This window comes from Molothrus aeneus, chromosome 1 (assembly GCF_037042795.1).
Source record: "Molothrus aeneus isolate 106 chromosome 1, BPBGC_Maene_1.0, whole genome shotgun sequence".
NCBI lineage: Eukaryota > Metazoa > Chordata > Aves > Passeriformes > Icteridae > Molothrus > Molothrus aeneus.
Genome location: NC_089646.1, coordinates 5034780 through 5054855, shown reverse-complemented (window position 1 = coordinate 5054855; position 20076 = coordinate 5034780). Strand labels below are relative to the sequence as shown.

Here is a 20076-nt window from a genome sequence, read left to right as displayed (position 1 = left end):
TGTTTGCCAGCATAGGATGTATTTCAGTGCCCTCTGATGAATCCGTCTCCTCAAGCACATGACTACTCTCAAAGAAGGAGAAGGCTGCTCACTCAGATGTGCTGCACCCTTTGGTTTCCAGCCTCTTTGTGCTCTAGTAAATGGTGTTTTGAGGGCTGGGGTGTCCCAAGACCAGGCCACATGTGCCTGGAGCTGATATTCATTTTTTGCTTTGGCTTTGGTGCACAAACCACCCCAGTCATGTGGAACTTGGCCATGTCTGGAGATGGGATCGGGAGTTTGCAAGATCTGGGCTTTGGCACTAGAGGGAAAGGAACTGGGGAAGGGGCTGGAGCACCTGGAGCCACTGAGGGAGCTGGGGCAGCTCAGCCTGGAGCAAAGGAGGCTCACGGGGGACCTTCTCACTCTTTTCAAATCCCTGACAGGAGGATGCAGCCAGGAGGGGGTCAGTCTCTTCTCCCAAGTAACAAATAACAGGACAAGTGGAAATGGTCCCAAGTTGCACCACGGGAGGTTTAAATTGGATAATAGGGAAAATTTCTTCCCCACAGGGTTGTCCAAGACTGGAACAGGCTTTCCAGACCTCTGGTGGAGTCACCATCCTTGGGGGGGGGTATCTAAAGACACACAGGTGTGTCATTTAGGGATGTGCTTTCATGGTGGATCTGGGATGATGGCTGGAGCCAGTGGTCTTAGAGGTCTTTTCCACCCTAAATGAACCAATGATTCTATGGCTTCTTGCACAGTCAGGAGAGCAGCTTCAATGCTCATCTCCTCACCTCCTCAGCCATTCCCTGCTGGGTCCCTTTTTGCAAGGTTTGCTCTTCTCATGCACCTGGGGCTTCCCAGCATGGGGTCAGGTGAAAGGAGAGGGTGATGTCCTCTAGGTAAAGGGAAAGATCCAGAATGCTGACACCTCTGTCCCACAGCCAGGATTTCAGCACAGTTTGTTGGTGTCACTGACACTGAAAATGTGCTGATTATCTCAGTGGTCCCTGTGGGGCTGCTCTGACAACAGGAGCTGTTTTGGCCCTGCTTCTGTGTCTGGGGGTGATTTTATGATGATACTCCACTCCTGATCATCTCCTTTACATTCAGAAATGGCTCCTGTACTTTAAGGTTGGTCTGGGGGATTGCTGGGAGCCCTGGAGGCTCCTGAATGGGCTTTGTTCAAAGACTCATCCAGGATGTGCTGTGTGCAATGCAGACTGGATGTCACTTTGCTGCTGTCTTGGTTTAGAGACAAATTTAGGAGAAAACACCTTGGAATTAATGTTTCCTGCAGAGAAGGGCTTCAGTAATGCCTTTTGCCAATGAGAGAAATGAATACCAGTAGGTGAAAGTGAAAAAAAAACCCTGTTTATTAACAAATCAAGGTTCCCACGGGGCACAGAAAAAGATTGAATAAATGCTAGATATTTATTTTCAGAACCTTACCCTGCAACCAACAAAAAATCTCAAAATGCCCAGGGAAGAAATAAGCAGGCTGGGAGGGCAAAAATGGCAGTGGCCCCTTTGTCTCAGGGAAGAGAAAAAAAAAAAAAAGAGTTAACGTAGCAGCCAGATGGGAACCTGCTGAACCTCTGGCATTGGTCTCCTCCTCACAGCAGATGAAGTTGGTGGATTTTGGTGTCCTTTGTCTTGTTGGTTCAGCTTTTTTTTCTGAGGTCTCAGCTCAGAACAGCTCCCACCAGCCCCCTGCAGGTCCTGGTCCATCTCACTGATAGTCTGATTTCAGACCAAAACCCAAGCCAAAAGTGTTCAAGAAAAAAAACCTGGAGGATTGATGCAGCAGATCAGGGGAAAAGGTGGGGAAAGAAAAAAATAAACTTCTTGCTTAAGCTACCAAAAAAAAAAAAAAAAAGTTAGTTAAGCAACAAAGTAGCTGCCAATGACCATGGCAGAGCACTGAGCAGGCCTGGGAGCGAGCCTTAAATCACAATGCAAGATCTGGCTGGGGCATGCATTCTATTGCCATCTGTCAGAGCTGGGGCAGTTCTCTGCTGTTCATGGGGCAGTTTTTTCTTTCTCTCTCCCCCAGCCAATCCTCCCTGCAGGAGATCTCTGCTGTCCATGGCCACTGAGTGTCCCTGCAGGGCTGATCCAATCCCAGCATCCCATGGGGAGATGCTCCGCCCAGGGGCGGAGCCAAGCATTCCTACCTGGATCCAATCTGAGGTGCTGGGACAGCCCAGCAGCCTTTGCCCAGTGCATTGCCAGAGGAGCAGCTTTCTGCTGCCCTGCATGGCCAGAGGGAGCCCAGGCCCATCTCCAGCAGCCCTGGAGCTGCAGAGGAAAACTCCCCCCTTGTGCAGGATCCCTGCTCCAGCAGAGCCACAGCTGGCACTGCAGGAGGGCTGAGCCCCCATGGGATGGGGCTGTGCCACCCCCTGACACACAGGGGACAGGGACTGCTCTCACTCTGGCAGTGGTTTGTTTTCTATTACTGCATTTTTATTTTTATTTTCCTAGTAAAGAGCTGTTATTCCTACTCCCATCTCTTTTCCTGAGAGCCCCTTAATTTCAAGAGTATAATAATTCAGAGGGAGGGTGTTTACATTTTCTATTTCAAGGGAGGCTCCTGCCTTCCTCAGCAGACACCTGCCTTTCCAAACCAAGTCTTTGAACAAAGCCCTCACCGGGGCTCCCAGGCTCCTGATCCCCCCCCCCGCCCCAGATCCATCTTAAAGGTACAATGTTTTATGCCATTTCTGGGCATACAACAGACAGGAAATAGAGCATCATCATAATATCACCCCAGGACAGTTGCTTGGCTAGCTTGGTTTATTCTTAGTTTAAGCAAGAAAGTTTTTTTCCCCTTTTCCTGGCCTGAAGGGACTGCAGCAGCAATCCTTTGGTGACTTTTTGGGTTTTATTCTTTAATTATTCACCTTGGTTTTGGCCTAAGATCTGACAATTGCCAGGAGCCAATCAGGCAGGAGCTGCTCTGCCTGGCCTGAGACCTCAGGAAAAGTTGAACCAACAAGAAAAAAGACACCAAAATCCACCAGCTTCATTTGCTGTGAGGAGGAGACCAATGTCAGAGTTTCCACAGGTTCCCATCTGTTTTGCCCAGGCTGCTGCATGAGCTTTTTTTCTTTCCCTGAGACAAAAAAGCTGGTGCCATTTTGTTCCCCCTGCCACTCAGCTGGTCTGTTTGTTTCTTTCCCTGGCATTCTGGGGTTTTTGTTTTGCTGTAGGGTTTGTGCATGTGTGTGTGTGTGTTGGGGGTAAGTTTCTGATGGCTCAATATCTAGCATTTGTTCAATTTTTTTCCTTTGCCATGTGGGCACTTTGTCAATAAACAGTTGGGTTTTTTTTTACTTTCACCCACTGGTATCCATTTTCTCATTGACAGGAAAAGGAATTACTGAAGCCTTTTCTTTAGCAGAAACACTAATTCCAGAGCATTTTCTCCTAAATTTGTCTCTAAAATGAGAAAACCTCCTCTTCCCAGATAAACCTCTCTACCCCCATTTTGTCCTCATCACCTTGTTGACTTTTTGGCTCCCATCCCTCAATATGGAATCATCCTCTTTGCCTTGGTTTTTCCTTAGGTCCCATTTTACCCTTTGCCCATGGCCTCACAATCATGAGAGCCCAGAACTCCCCACTGTGTGCATGCAGAAGTGTATTTGCATTCCCACAGGTTTATGTTTGCATTCCCACATGTTGTTCCAGCACCCCTGGCTCCACTTTGTGCTGTCACCTCTGCTCATTACAGTGCAAGGCCAGGTGTGGGCTGGCTAGGAGTGACATTGAGGCGCTGCACAAACATTGGACATCCTCCCACTTGTGCTGAGCTGGGCAAAACGTGAGTCAAGCTGTTCAGGTGCTCTTCAAGTGCAGGGGCATTCAAACTCACAAGATTCAGTGATCCAGAGAAGAGCAGATAAAATACAATACAGAGCTGTTGGAGTGAGTCCAGAGGAGGCCACAAAGATGATTAGGGGGATTGAAGAACCTCTCCTATGAAGAAAGTTTGGATTGTTCTGCCTGAAGAAGAGAAGGCTCCAGGGAGAGACCTCAGAGCCCCTTTCATTGCCTAAAGGGGCTCCAGGAGAGCTGGAGAGGGACCTGGGACAAGAGAATGGAGTGGCAGGACAAGGTGGAATGGCTTAAAACTGACAGAGGGGAGATGTAGATTAGATGTTAGAAAAATTCTTCCCTGTGAGGGTGGTGATGCCCTGGCACAGGGTGCCCAGAGGAGCTGTGGTTGCCTGTCCTAGGGTGGCTTTATGATGCTTGTATCCCCAGTTGTCTGTTCTGTTTATGCTGGACATTAAGTTCTGCACCTTTAGACTTGTTCAGAGAGCAAAGGGGAGGAGAAGAAGAGCACAGTTTGTTATCAGAAATTGCATTTGCTCCCCCACATCCTTCTCCTGGACTGTGTTGTCTGCAGCACGGACAGTGGGAGAGAGCTCTCTGTCATGAACATATTTTATGAAAAATCCTTTTGCTAGGATTTTTTCTCCTGAGAAGCTGAGAGGCCTCAGAAACAAAATGTAAACAATGATTATCTGCTGCTGTGGAATGCAACAGGTGCATCTTTGATTGGTCCATGTTGGTTGTTTCTAAGTAATGTCCAATCACAGTCAGCTGGCTCGGACTCTCTGAGAGTCACAAGCTTTTGTTATTCACTCCTTTCTATTCCTTTCAAGCCTTCTGATGAAATCCTCTATTCTTTTAGCATAGTTTTAGTATATAATTTTCTTTTAATATAATATATATCATAAAATAATAAATCAGCCTTCTGAAACATGGAGTCAAGATTCTCATCTCTTCCCTCGCCCTGCGAACATGACCACAGCTCTCTTTTGCTTTTAGTTAGTTTTTAGCTAGCTGAGGCAGAAATGTTCCTCAGGCTGTGTTTTTTCTTTTTCTTGGAGCTCTTCTGCCCTTCTCTGGACTGAAAACCCAGAAGAGCACTGGGAGCTCACACCTGTGGCCCACAGGGGCCCAGGATGTGGCATTTCCAGCACAGGAGGGACTGATAAGAGACTGAGTGAACCAAGTTACCCCCCACGACAAGGACTTTCTGAATTTGCCATCTCTTCAGAACAGCAGGAGGTTTTATTGTTTAAAATTATTCATTTTTTGTGCTTGTGAATACTTTACTTGTTAAAAAAACAGGTTTTTTTCCACTTTTCTCCAAGGAAATCTTTTCCTGAACCAGTTGTGGGAGAGGCCACTTGGGTCTGCTTTCTAGAGGGACCCCTTTGGAAGTTTCATCCCAAATTTGTCCTAAACCAGGACACTGCCCCATCCCTGGAAGTGCCCAAGGCCAAGTTGGATGTGGCTTGGAGCAACCTGGGATAGTGGAAGGTGTCCCTGCATGTGGCAAGGAGGGATTGGAATGAGATGATCTTTAAGGTCCCTTCCCACCCAAACCACTCCAAGATTCCATGAAATGGATCTTCAGCCCACTGAAGGCACAAATGAGCTGGAAGCAGAAGTACATCAGCTGTGCTTGGATGCCTTTATTTATGAAATGAGCTAAAACAGAGAGTCTCAGAGTACAATTTCCAAAATGGTTCCTCCAATAACTGTACATTTGTCTCCAAGCTCTCCCCTCAGCCTTTACCCTCAATGGCCTGTTTTCCACAAAAGCCTGAAGGAGGCACTCCCCAGCCTTTTCCAAGGAAAGGACAAAGGACTGAACCCCTTTGTTCTCAGGGTACTGAAGATGAGCACCACAGCTCTGAAATCCTCTGAAAAGCAGTGCCAAAAAGCAGAGAAAACTGCACCACAGCCAGTCCCTCCTGGCAGGACAATGTCACATGGCACTGATTTTATCCAAAACTCTGTCTTGATCAAACTGAACATCCATGAGGTACTTTGGTCCATGGAAAACATGTAGGCATGACAATGGAGAGAAGAAATACTGTGGTTTAACATTTCTTGACACTACCAGAAAAAAACCTTTGAGCTGTACAGTCAAAGAGGAAGAACCACCACGTGCAGCTCCCAGGCTTCTTCTGTACCCATCCAGTGGGAAAAGAAAGATGGATTGAGGGGCCTGAGATAATACGAAAGGAAGCACAGGAAAACCACTTTTTTTCGTCACAGTATAAGACAAAAGCAGTCCTAAATCTTTTAAATACAAAATGGATCCAGCAAAAAGGGAATAGATTAGAACAGAGTAGAAAAGACTTGACATTTCCCAGAAAAATTTGTACTTTTTTCTAGGAGACCAACTGCCACAACATCCCTCAGTTTCCTGGAATGGACAGATCAATTTGGTCCCACACTGCAGCCCAACAGTACCATTTTCCATGCCCAAAGCATCATGACAGGCATCAATTCAAAGCCACCAGCACTGAAGGGAAAATTCTGCTGCCTGTTAGACATCCTTGCTCCCTGCATGCTGTTTCTCCCATCACTATTTTTTTTTCTCAGCTGAGTATCTCAAATTAAAAAAAAAAAAAAAGGAGTGTTTTTATGACAGAATGGGATGATCTTGCTAGACAGTCATGATAAATCACTCCTTGCAAGTGTGAGATTATTTTCAGTGCTGCATCTGCTCCAGCTCTCCTGTTAGTGAGCCCAGTTCTCTCTTGCAAGTTTATTCAATGCTCTAGTGGGTGTCTCACTGGACAAAGTTTACAGTCTCACCTTCCTGGAGACATAACAGGAAAAACGAAGAGGAAGTGTCTCCATTCTAATTCTTGATTTCTTTCCTTTTTCCCCTCAAGTAAAAAGCACCTAATTTTCTCTGGTGAGAGCACTGCTGGACACCAGCAACAGCCTGCAGTGCCTGAGGACAAGCTACAGAGGGAGATACAGGAAGGCAAAAAAGACAAGGAAACCCAAGAACTGGCAGTGATGGCCCAAGCAAAGGTGGTGTCCTGTGGAGGAGAGACCCTGCCTGTCCTCAGTGCCCACACAGCACTGGGCTGCCTTTATCCACAGCCACCTGCAGAGCCAGCTAGAAGTACGTGGTCTTCGTGCTCTCATTGTCTTGGCCAGCACCTTTTCCTTTCACCTGCCCATTCTGAGAGCTGCTGGTGGCATTTTCGCAAACCTGGTGAAAGGGAAAAGGGTGTAAAAGCAAGGAAAGGTGTGCAATGAGCTGATGGCAGCTGTCCCTGAGACAAGCAGCCTTCAGCAACTTGGATCCCACTCCTGACTGTTCCTGTGGACACCCTTCCCCCAGCAAGACAACAGAAGTATTGAGGTGCAATTCCAGCTGGTCCCATGGGGAATGAGGGCTGGGAGCTATGAGAGGGTGAAAGCCAGAGGATGGGGCTGCAAGGCACCAGTGCTTCCCTGAGGAGGGCAGAGGGAGGAAAGCTGAGCACTGGCTGTTGTATCCCATGGACAGGAATGAAGGGATGTGTCACCCTGATTTTTTAAGATTTTCTAAGCCTTCCGATGTTTACATTCTTGTAACGAACTTTCTCAAACACCTTACATAAATAACTTATTGTTTTGCATTCTTTTGTGGAGAAGGAGAAATTTGATGGACTATTGGTTTGTCCAGTGTCATTGGAGAGGTGGCACTGTCACCCTCCAATCCTCTGTCACTTTTGGAAAACTATAAATGTTGGAGTCTGAAAATAAACCTCCCTTTTTCTTCACCTTGAGAGCAGCGGTGTGTGCGTCGTGTTGTTTCATGTCCTATAGCAACATGGATGACTTCCACATGCATTCCATTCCCTCCCACGTCTGTAATTCCTAAAGAAACTCCCAGCACATCCCAGGGGCTCCCCCAGCGCTGGCTGCCCACATCCCCACCCCAGAGGCAGCACCAGGACCCACCTGAGCTGGAGGGTGGCCGTCCCCTGTGTCATCTGCCAGGTCGGTGCCGCAGGTCTCGGGCAGCAGGATGCAGAGCAGCCCCCCCAGCACGGGGGCACTGCCAAAGATGGCCATGGGGATGGCCTGGTGGTGCTGGCCCAGCAGCCGGACCAGCGGGGCCAGGATCCCGGCCACCCGCGCCGACACGGAGCACAGCCCCACGCCCGTCTGCCTGCGGGACAGAGGGAGCTGTGGGCGGGGGTCAGCACACCCAGGCCACCACGGGGATGAGCCATGGGGACAACTCCTGCCCCACTACCATCACTGCTGGTCACCCCAAAGTGTGGGGAGAGCTCACCTGACGACCGTGGGGAAGAGCTCGGCAGCGTAGACGTAGGAGGTGGAGAAGGAGGCTGAGGCAGCAAACTTGCCAATGGTGGCCAGGACGGTGGTTGCCACGGGCTGGTCTGAGGGGAGGAGGAGAGATGGCTGCTGTGGGATGAGGGAGGGCTCAGCACCACTCATGGGTGGCGACTGGGGATTGCAGGGACAACTGTGTCACCTGCAGGGAGCCATGGCCTCCGACTGTCTGAGCATGGGCCAGGCTGCTCTGGCCTGGCAGCCACTTTCACTGCACTCTGCATCCATCATCTCACCTCCCCAGGGGTTAATTTTCCCAGAGCACAGCTCTGTTGACAAGGGGCCCACTGGGCTCAGCTCTGCCCTCTGCTACTGATATCAACAAGAAAAGTTTTGGTTTGTGCCCTGTGGGTTCAGGCAGGCCTGTGTGGCCAGGGTCAGCTGAGGCCCAGAGGGATCTGAACCACCCTGGCTGGGAGGACAGAACAGCAAGGGAAGGGTTGGGGCTCTGTGCCTCCCTCCCAGAGGATGTCCTCTCCGTGTGGGATGAGGTCATTCACCTTCAGGGATGCCAGTGATGATCAGACACACCAGGCCACTCAGCACCAGGAGAACAGCCTGCGTTTTCCTCCTCCCGAACCTCTGCAGGGTGAAGATACAAGCAAAACGGGCTGGGATTTCCACTGCTCCAAAGGCCAGCTGAGTCAGGTAGATGTCCAGGCCAAAATTTGTCACGTTCAGACTCAGCCCGTAGTAGACAAAGCTGTTCACAAACCTGAAAGCCAGGCAGGGTGGCACTGAGCAGGTGTCAGCCATGAGGAAATGCAGCACTGATCTCCAATGACAACATTTTGACCAAGCCACAGCATTTCACAGGAGATGTAAAACCAGAGGAATACCACAGGCCTGGCAAAGCTGGAAATGCTGTAACCTTTCCCACAAAGCATCTTAAACAGCCAGAAGCAGAAACACCCATCAAATAACACTCAAAAGCCATATGACGAATTTCTTAATGACTAATTCAATCCCTTCCTTTCTTTCACCTAGAAGTTTGGGAAGAATGGACCAGGGAATGTCTTACCAGGCACATGACATGATTAGAGTCACCTTCCGCAGGTGCTTCTTCCGAAAGAGATCCAGGAAACTTCCAGACTTGACCTCTTTCTCAGGCTTCAACTTCAAAACACAGAAAGACAAAGAGTCAGAGCAGGAAAAGGAAACCCATGTCCAGCTCCTTTCCCACCTGCAGACCATGGGAAGCCTCAGTGGGGCAGGTCTGTGACCCCAGTGCTCTGGCAGGGAGGGCACCCCACTGCCCTCAGGGTGCCCAGCACAGGGGATGGTGACTGAGAGGTTGCTCAGGATGAACATTGCCCCAATGGAGGAACTTTGGGGTGGGCAAGGAGGGAACTCCCCTTCAGGCATTTCTGCCTGGAAACCCAGAGACTAAAGAGAGAGACTCTGTGCTGATCAGTCACACTCCTGGAATCCTCAGAGGAGAAAAGCCAGGGAAGCATTTCAACCCTTCCCACAGCCCCAGGGGGACCCCAGAAAGCTCCAGGCTGAGCCTCAGCAGAGGCTGGGCCTCTTCGCTGACCTCGTCCCTGTGGAACTCAGCTGGAGCTGGAGTCCCCCACAGCCCATGGCCAGCCCAGCCCCAGTGGGAATGCAGAGATGTTTCTGGCATGAGCTGAGCTCCAGGGGCTGCTGCCAGGCCCAGGGCAGTGTCTGAGGCCAGGACCCCCAGTACCTGCTCCAGGAGCTCTGGTGGGAGGCTGCGCTTGTTGGTGGCTGCCGCCTTCTGCAGCACCTTCTTGGCTTCCTCGATTCTGCCCTTGGTCACCAGCCAGCGAGCTGACTCTGGGAGCACCCTGCCAGGAGAGGAGGCCAGCACATGCTGCTGTGTCCTGCTGAGCTCCCCCACAGCCCCTTTCTCTGGGACCATGTCCAGCAAGCCTTGGAATCACCACAGGACCAGATCCCAGAACCACAGAACCTTCAGCCTTGGAAGAGACCCACAAGGATCATCAAGCCCAGCTCTAAAGTGAATGGCCCATGAGATCAATGGGTCTAAGTACCCTAAATTTAGGCTCCAAAGGCCACATTTGGAGACCTGAAGCAAAGCACAGCAGTGCAGTGCCCAGGGAGATGTGCTGAGCTCTGCAGCAGCTCCTCCAGCATCTGCACTCCAACGGGAAAGACCCAGCTTGGTTCTGAGCTGCTGCCTCCTCCTCACTCACACCCTCACACTGCTGTCACATCTGCAGGAGCTCTGTCCACATCCTACTTACCCCATGCAGAAGAAAAAGGCAAATATAGGAACAGATCCTGCAATTTCCAGCAGCCTCCAGTTACGAATCCCGTAACTCAAACCAGCCAAAATCATCTGCCCGATGGCAAAGCAGCAGTGAGAAGTGAGCACTGCATTGGGCCGGGAGGATACACCGATCCATTCTGTAGCTGAAAGAAAGAAGGAAGGCTCACAGGCATCCAAATTATTTCCCCTGAGGCAAACAGGTGTTTCCCTGGAGAAGAATTGTTCTGGAGGTGAGGATTAGGCTGACCTCCTGTTCTGGAACACTCTCCCCTTGCCCTCCTCTGAGCACTGGCTGGAGAGGGATGCTCCCCAAGGCTCTGACTGAGGGCTGAGAAGTTGCCAAAGTACCAAAGGACAGTGAAGATCAAGACCTGTCCTCGCCACGGCGTTTTTCTAGTCAAACACGGATATTTTGATTTCCTTTAAAACTTATCTAGTACATCTTGAGATGCCCCAGGGCAAGAGCAGCCTACTCACCTAAGGCCAGTAATGTCATGGTGATCCCTGACACGGAGGCCCCCACCACACACCTGAAGGCCATGTACACATAGAAATGGGGCACAAAGGCAATTCCCAGGCCAAACAAGCCCTGGAGGAAGACGGAGATCAGAACAACCGGGCGGCGGCCGATCCTGGGGAGAAACAGGGAAGACACAATCGGTGTCTGGAGAGACCCCATGGAGATGGCAAGGAGCCCAGCAGGTTAGACAGTGATTTTCATCACCCTGATAAGGCTCAGAGTAGACTGTGGGGTGACAAGGGAAGCACTGTGCACACATGCTGTGTCTCTCTCCCTTCCCCTCCCTGTGTGGCCATGTCCTCATGAGACTCGAGGACTTTGGTCAGGGTCCCTGCAGTGAGAAGTGGTAACAAAATGCACAGGGTGCACAGTCCAGACAGGCTCACACCACCTGGTCTGTGCTGTGCTGGCTTTGCACAGACCCTGGGCAGGGGCTTGTGGCTCCTCACCTGTCACTGAGAGGCCCAAAGATCATGGATCCCAGGAGCAGCCCTGCCATGTAGATGGCCTGGGCAATGTCATTGAGGTCCTTCCTGTCACACACCAGGTCAAACTGGAGAAAGGAGAAAGAGATGCTTTAGTATCCCCCCTTCCAAGGATGTGAATCACCACAGTATGCACAGGGCACACAAGGCAGAGGTGGGACAAGCCCTTGGGACACTCAGTGGGGTCCCTCTCCCATGCACTGGGACCTGCAGGAGTCCCCCTCGTCCAGCCCAGCCAACCAGGGGAGCCTCCTGGTCAGCAAATTTGGTTTTAGGTGGGCCTGGGGACAGAAGCAGCAGCTTGCTTCCTGCCAACCACCTGAGCTCCCAGAGAAGAAAAGATGCAATGCTGATTCCTGGGACAAGCAGTTTCTGTTAAAGAGATGTCCTGCAATTGCCAGCACCCAGAGGGCATCAATGGAAGGAGTGACATAGGAAGGATCATAGAACCATAAAATGGTTTGGGTGGGAAGGGACATTAAAGATCATATAATTTGAACTCTCTTGCCATGGGCAGGGCACCTTACACTAGATCAGATAGATCAGAGCCCCATCCAACCTGGCCTTGAACATTTGCAGGGATGGGACAGCCACAGCTTCTCTGGGCAACCTGTGCTAGGGCTTTACCACCCTAACAGTGAAGAATTTCTTCCTAACATTTAATCTAAACCTACTCTCCTTTATCTTAATTTAGCATCTTTCTCAGCTAACAATTGTGATGTTGGGGGTTAGACTAGATGACTTTTAAAGGACCTTTCTGAGCCAAACCGTTCCATGATATTAAATTGGAAAGGTTACGCCCTGGATGCAGAGGGATGGGGAATCCCAGGGGCAGGAGGTCCCTCCAGGAGTGATTCATCTCCCACTGGCACCTCTGTCACAGCCTGCACCCTCTCCAGGACCACACCTGGGGCCTGCATGGTGAAGCCAAGGTCCCCAGCCCACACCTGCTGTAAATCCCAACTGCACCATGGCCAGGCACCAGCTCTGGGGGAGCTGTGGCCATTTGGGTGCCCCATCCCTCCCTTCCACAGCCCAGCAGATCCAGCAGCAGGTACAGACCTCGGTCAGCAGGGACGGTGGCTGCTCTGAGGGGTACACCCAGCCACTGCTGCACTTCTCAGTGTGGTTCAGTCCATAGGCCAGAATGGAATCCAGGTCCCAGTCCACCGGGGAGAACATGGAGCACTGCTCAAAGTGCCCGTCGGGGCCCCGGGGCAGGGTGAGGTTCAGCTGCTCTTCCTGCGTCAGGTTGGGGCCGACGGCGAGGATCCAGCTGGTGTCACAGTGGTGAGGCACAGAGGGGACCATGAAAAGCTGGCAAAACTGGTGGAAAGCCACACTGAGGCAGGGGATCACAGAGAGCAGCACCAGGCATTTCTGGAATCGCCCAAAATCACCAACTGCTTTCAAAATTTCCCCAACACCTGACATTGGTGGCTGTGTCTGGGACAGGACAGTGCTGGGACAGACTTCCCAGAGGGCTGGAATTAATGTTTAAACCTCAGATAAGCTCTGCAGTTATAGGCAGCCACTGGAAGCACACCATGTAATATATTAATCATCCCTGTGCCACCCACAAACATCCAGTGCTGGCTGGAGCAGAAGGACCCCCTGCTTCAGGGAACCTGGGCCAGCTCCTCTGCCAGGGCCAGGTGGCATGGACAGGGAACAGACTCTTCTCCACAGTGACTATAACAGCTGCAATTGCATTTGAACCACTCAGGAAAGCCAGGTTCAGAGGGGGCAACATGAGACCAGAGTGATGCAGAGCTGGGAACAGCGCAGAGTAAAGGCAATTATGTTAATGGATGGGTAGAACCAGAGATGAGGAAGGACAGCCAGTTCATTGTGAGTCCAGGGGATGGAGCTGCCATTCCCTTCATCTTTTGCAGCTTCCCTGTGCAACACAAGCCAGGCACAGGATGTTCCCCCTTTCCACCAGTTCTGGGCCACCCTGCAGCTGCTGGGAGCTAAATGCAGAAAGGACTTGGGGAAAGGGTAAAGGGATGGAGAAATTTGACACGGGGCAATGGTGCTTGAGTCCAAAATGCCTAAAATGATCATCGAGAACACAAATCCAGCACTGCTCAGCCCATCCCTCATGTAGGTAAAGCATTTGCCTGGGGTCCCTTTGAGATGAGATGTCCATGAGGTGCCCAAAAGCCACCTGGATACTCCTGCTGCCCACAGATCCATGAGAAGGGCATTGTGAAGCATGCTGGAAAAACACCATGGATGCCCCACTGGGGCTGACCAGGGCACCCACTAAGAACAATTATTGTGGAGGATGGAGTGCAATTCATGCTCTCACCACTTGTCAAGGTACAAATCCTCCCACTTTCACACTGGTCTGTGTCATCCTGAGGCATTCCTGGACATGGGAAGCTCATTCCCAGTTGCACAGGGCATGCAGAGCTTGGAGCAAACCTCTTGGATACAGACAAGCTCTCAGGGCACCATGCTGAGTGCCCTCCTGGCTCCATTTCTGCACACAGCTCCTGCAGAGATGCGTTCATGGAATGGTTTGGGTAGGAAGGCACCTTAAAATTAATCCAGTTCCATTCCTGCCACGGGCAGGGACACCTCCCACCAGACCGCATTACTCAGAGCCCCATCCAGCCTGGACTTGATCTCCCTTTCCCTACAGAGTTTTCCTGGGGGCTGTCAAACCTCCCATCACGCCAAACAAATGCCCCAGGGGCTGCAGACATCACTCAGACAAACCAACCAACCCAGTGACAAGCAAACCACACATCACACACCTGGCAATGGACAATTTGTTCTTTATTGATTAAAAATTAGACACATGCAGTAAAATACAAAGTCCAAAAAAGGAAAAAAAGCCTGACTATTTTACATCTTTCATTATAATCTACAATACACCAAAGTTGTGAAGAGGATCCGTTTTCATTAACAGAGCATTGTCCTTAAAAGTAGGAACTAACTTAAAATTACCACCTGCTTCCAGGTTCAGATCAGAAATTTGCACAAAAACCAAATTCTTAATGACACTGGAAAACAATTATGAACAGCATTGGCACTTACTGGAACAACATCAGAAAAGACAGTTGTCTAGCACTGTAATAGCCCAAGTAAATATTCTGGATCCCTACCCAAAAGATCTGGAGATCCATAGAGCAAAACCCATCAGCTTCTTCCTCGTTTATTTTCTCCATTAAAGAACTACGGAACCTTGGGTTAGCGTGAGCTCAAGCTCTCTAAGTCCTGGCTTTGGGAAAATGGGGAATAACAATAAATAGATGCTGCATTGTTCCATTTGAGCAGTTTGAGTCCTAACCTTCCTCAGCACCAGTACACAAATGAATGAGGAGGTCCCCAGGGCATGCAGGCAGAGGGAAAATAATACTGTACCACAACTACCTTGTCTGTGTATCCTAAAGGCTCCCAACACATCCACACTGAGCACAGGGTGATGGGAAAATCAAGGTGCCAGCCTGCTCTTCCCAAGCCAACAAGCTCAATGGGGGACACTGTAGGGAGTGCTTTGTGTCAGGCAACAGGGAATGGTGCCAACACACACCTGCCAACCCAGCCACCACCAACTCCCTGCTATCGGGCACTTGCTTCCTGGGCTCAGCACCCCAGGATGATCTCACTCCCAAATTCTCATCTTCCTCCCCCTCCCCTTCACACTCATCAGCCATGGGGCTGCAAACAGCCCATGGGGACACACCCAATATCCACCCAGAGGCTACAAGCAACAGGGGCGGTAAAAAAAGAACATGCACAATTCAGGAAGCTTCCACAGCTGCTCATAGAGAACAAGATATAAATACAGATTGTTCATCTGAAGACTTGGAAATTAAAAAAAAGAAAAAAAAAAGAAAAAAAAGAAACAGAACAAAAGTCCTAATTGAACCTAGTCATTCCGCTCTGTTTCTGCATTGTTTGTGTCTGATGGAAACAAAGCTCGTTTCCATCTGCATGTTAAATTACAGACTTACAACTTCTGTGTAGAAAACACTCCAGAGCCAAGAGCAGTTACAAAGGCCAACTGTGAAACAGTAGGAAAAAAAAAAGTCAACACCATTTATTATTCACATATTGCATTACAAGTGTCTCTTATCAAACTCAGAGCATAATTTATATTATTCATGTAGAAACTCAACTTCAACACCACATGGAAAGAAAAGCTAAATACGTGTGTGACAGGGGTGCAGTGACATCCTGATCAAACGTGGAGGCTTGGGCTGAGGTGCAGCCCGACGACCCAAGGGATTGAGAGCAGGAGGGACAAACCCAGCGCCCGCTTTTGCCCAGTACAGCCACTCTACAGGTGATTCTTTATTGCTGTAAAACACGACAGGGATGGTTCCACAGGTACCAGCTTGCAAAGGACTGGGGAACACAGCTGGCAGGCCAGCCAGGCATGACCAAACTGGGTTTCAGGGACACTTGGAAGTGCATCTGTTTCAAAGGCAGAGTGACATAGATCTCCTCTCCCTGTGACCATGGATATTGTGTTCATCATCTGAAAGACCAGTTTCCAGGCAGCAATGCCTCCCTGGTCTGCTTCAAGAACAGACTATGCCTAAGATGCAGAATGAAAGCAGCAGGAAGGACTGCTGAATGTAAATTAAAAGGTTCAGCCCTCATGCCATGCCTGGCACTCATGTGGAGAGAACCAAAATGATAAAGAAAAAAGAAAAAAATTAAGGCAGTTTACATAGGGAAGCTGACTTCTAACACCTCAAAGTCAAGGAACTTCTCCAAAACACAAACAAAAGGGAGAGAAGCTCTCCCTCCTGTGGGTTAAGACTCTGCTTGCTTTCTCAGGTGCAAGCATTCAAACCAGCAGTTTTAAAACACACAGCCAAAGAGAAGCAGATTTCTCAGCACTCCAGGTGACCCAAACAACATGTACATTGGTGTTTCAGATAGAAGGAGAAGCAGGTAAAGAACCAAAATAAAGAAAAAAATCCGTTCAGTATTAAAACTTGTGCAAAAACAGCAAGTGAAAAAAAAATGAAACCACATGTAAGCAAACACTTAGGCAAGATCATCAGAGCAGTGGAACCCCCTGCTTCGTACTCAGTAGTATTTTTCTTTAAAGTAAGGCAATAATAAAATGAACATGCAGGCAATGACGTGTTGGGTCTGCATGTTTGAGATGACAGATACAAAAACATGAGAGTTGTTTACAAAAGGTGTAAACGTCATCGGTAATTTCAGGAAGGTTTGTGATCCTATTAAGGAAAATGTTAAAGCTTCTAGGAAGGGGGCTGTAGTTCAATTCTTTGGCAGTAGTGGTTTTTTTTTTTTAGGCTAACAGAAGCATTACGAATATGCACATGTGGGTTCTCTGTTGGGAAACATCTCCTGGGACCAATGTTTAGCTGATGCTGAGCTGTGCAAATCCTATAAGTTTGCCATCATCCGGAATTTCGGAGCCATCGACACCAGATGCCTGAAACAGGGAAGAGAGATCCAAATAGCAACACACATGCTCTACCTTCCAGCAGAAACCACAAGCAGGTGTATCAGACAGGCTGGGGGCAGGAAGCAGCCACAGGACAGCTTTGCACTGTATCCAGCAGCTTGCACTACCTAAAGTTAAAATTGAGTGCTTTTGTATTTTTGCCTTTTTTTTTTTTTTTAAAGTATGAAGGGCTGGGAATGAAGTTTTGCCAATGTCTGCTCCAACTAGACATTATATGTGCAATAACTGGGGTAAAACAAGTGAAAACTCCTTACAGGAAGAGTAAATAAGAGCACTTAATGCTTCACTCCCCATAACCTGGTTAAGCCTTCGCTTTGCCACTGTAACTCCCCCTGGATTTCACCACCTCTGAAAGATTCACCTGCTCTACTCCCAGTTTTGGCTCTTTTCTTTGGCTCACCACACTTATTTTCCTTTTTTCTTCTTTATTTCCCCATTTCCCCCTCAGGAACAATGTATCTGGACCCTCCCTCATTCTCTTCCTCCAAAAAAGGAGTCTGTGGCAATTCTTGACCCATCCACCTGCCTTGAAATATTTCTGCAGGTGCACATTCCAAGCCCCAAAAATACCCCTCTGCAACATTTACATATATTAATTAGCAGATCATCTCATGCTTATTTATCCCAGGTGCTGCTCAGACGATACAAGCAGGGAGCCTGCAGTGCCTACAGTTACACAACCAGTGAGAAGCTTTGGGAAAGAAGGGAGGATTTAGAGTGCATACATCAGATGCCTGCAGTAAACATCTACATGCAATGCCTTCTCCTTGCAAGGGACAACTGGATCAATTAGGGAACAGGAATAAATACCAGTCTGAAAGTGATGGATCTGTTTGCCTGGGGCTCTTCCACAATTTTCTGCAAATTAGCTGCAACTGAAATCACACAGACACAAAGAAAATGGGCAAATATTAGGACAGGCTGGAGAAAAACATCCTAAACTCATTAGTCCTCTTTCTATTACTTGAGAAGCTTTGAATTTTTACACTGATAACGAAAGGTTTAGGTCTCAATTAGACTCAGTCTACTTAAACCTAAAGCTTTGAACTGTGAAAATGCTGTTATTGTTACCACATTACTCCTTCAGAGGTAGTTATTTTTCCCAGGATGTGATGAGATCAATAGTAATAAATGGCCAACTGCATCTGGAAATCCAGGTAATTTTGCACTAGCAGCTGTTCCTGTGTACAAGGAGCAGCTTTGCTTGCTGCAGTTGGAATACACAGGCAGTGCTGACAGTTTAAAAGTCCCACCTGCTGCACAGGAGGATACATTTATTTAGCAAACTGCTGTTTGAGGCAGCTGTTCCCCCATACAACTCGTGCTGCTGCCCCAGGGCACGTGCAACTCACACTTCCTTCCCCAGCCCTAATTAAACCCAAAAAGCCTGGCTAATTCCAGTCCCAGAGCTCTCTTGCACAGGACCTGTGAGCAGGACAGGCTTGTGCAGCAGTTTGATGATGCATCTCTGTCAGATGATAGTGATTTGGCTAATGCATCAATTAGACTTCATTCTGCATTACAAGGAACATTTGTTTCACAATGTTACCAAGTAAATCATCTTCTTGTGAACTGGGGGTTGCCTACATGTTGGCACAGAACTGTCACCAGAGTTGACAGCAGTTGTGCAGGGCCACTGGGGTAGAGACAAGGCCAGTGGAAATTTCCCTATCACCCACTAATCAAGTCATTTTTAACATGCAAAAAATGACTGAAATGGTTAGAGCAGAAAAAAATAATTTGTAATTACCTATTACCAGATCTCTGCCATCAACAAGACCTGCTGAAATGAGCTCCTGAGACACACCATCTGCAGTATCTGTTGGGGAAAAACCCAAGAGCCATCATTACAGAGCAGAAATTGTCCAGTTGGTGAAGGCACCACACAGAAACCTAAAGGAGCTTGTACAATCCAAACAGCAGAAGTGCCCTTTTCAAAAGACAGATATCAGAGTGCACACCAGGTGCTGTGAATTCACTGAAGGGCTGCACTTGAGCCAAATCCATGAGTTTTACAGCAGTGCTCCAAGCCCAACCACAGCAAGCCTTTAGGAAGGCACTGTGGACAGACACTCACACAACAGCACAACACCAAACACAAAACTTCCCCTTCATACACTGGAATTTCCCACCAGCTCACCTTTCCCTGGGGTGAATTCAAACCGAATATCATGGAGCTCTTTATTTGAATTCCTGTGGAAAGAAGAGAATTTTATATAAAAGAGACCATTTCATGGCATGATAAGTGGCCAAAAGAGAGTGCTGTCATTGAATAATCAGCCTGTGAATTCATTGCATTCTACCCCCTCAAGGGCAGAAACTCAGCACTCTGCTGTGCGTGTGGAAGCAGCTCTGGGGCCTCCCAGCCTGACAGAGCATGGGGCAGCCCAGGATAGGTGAGTGCCACCTCTGCTACAAGACCATACTGTTCCACTGTCTCAACAACTCAGATCCCTCAGCAGAGATATCCTTGGAGCACATTTCAGAGGAGGGAAGTGCTCACAGGTTGCAGATGCACACACATTATGGAAGTGATGCTCAGAATCCTACCAACAACCAGGATGCCTCCAGAGATGGGAGGGAGGTTCTTTTAATGAGAAACAGCAGTGTGTGTAATGAGCATAGAAAGATTCTTTTTTCTGCCTGTTTCCAGTGACACAGACCAGAATCCACTCCCTGAGCTGGGTAAAAGCTCTTCACTCTCAGAACTGGCTGAAGTCTGAAGTTATGCATGAAGATTAACCTGGACCAGCACAAGGCCAGAACCCCTGGATCCCTGAATCCTTTTAGGGAACCCAGCTAGTTCCTCTTTCCCACTCCATTAGAGTTTAGCAATGCTTACACAAATATCAAAACCTCTTTCAATACAGGTTTTGCCAAACCAAAGTGGATGTGATAAATTGCTTTTCCAGGTCTCAGTTTCAGAAGAGCAGATGAAATCCAAGCTGACACACTTAACCACCACCCTATTAATTAAAGGCACAGAAGAGTGCCAGTGGGGCTCTCTATAAAGGCTGATGTTAACAGAACAGTTTTGTGTCCTTACCTTAACCTTAATACAAGGTTGATGGGGACTCTCACATCTTCCTGTACCGGAGCTGCAGCAGGGGCTGTAGGTGGGGCCTGCAATAGGATTACATCATTTTAAGGCAGGTTAACAATATCTTGCTCTGGTTTTAAAACTAGAGAT

General features: G+C 48.7%; 2 protein-coding genes across 3 annotated transcripts in view; both read right to left on the bottom strand.

Annotated features, from left to right (window-relative positions):
* Positions 1-6928: 6928 nt before the first annotated feature.
* Positions 6929-12856, bottom strand: LOC136560594 (solute carrier family 22 member 13-like). Its single transcript, XM_066556562.1, has 10 exons — positions 12485-12856; positions 11387-11490; positions 10895-11049; positions 10392-10560; positions 9851-9971; positions 9182-9276; positions 8661-8875; positions 8099-8207; positions 7762-7972; positions 6929-7024 (listed from the first exon to the last, which is right to left on the bottom strand). The coding sequence occupies exons 1-10, from the start codon at positions 12854-12856 to the stop codon at positions 6929-6931; spliced, it is 1647 nt and encodes a 548-aa protein (XP_066412659.1).
* Positions 12857-14190: 1334 nt separating this feature from the next.
* The window catches only part of OXSR1 (oxidative stress responsive kinase 1), an 88099-nt gene continuing 82213 nt past the window's right edge, over positions 14191-20076 (bottom strand). For both annotated transcript variants that reach the window (XM_066550735.1, XM_066550743.1), the window contains 5 exons: positions 19933-20009; positions 19027-19079; positions 18637-18705; positions 17697-17761; positions 14191-16853 (listed from right to left, as the gene is read on the bottom strand). In XM_066550735.1, coding sequence (XP_066406832.1) covers positions 16779-16853; positions 17697-17761; positions 18637-18705; positions 19027-19079; positions 19933-20009 — 339 coding nt within the window. In that variant the 3' untranslated portion in view covers positions 14191-16778. The remainder of the gene's footprint in view (positions 16854-17696; positions 17762-18636; positions 18706-19026; positions 19080-19932; positions 20010-20076) is intronic.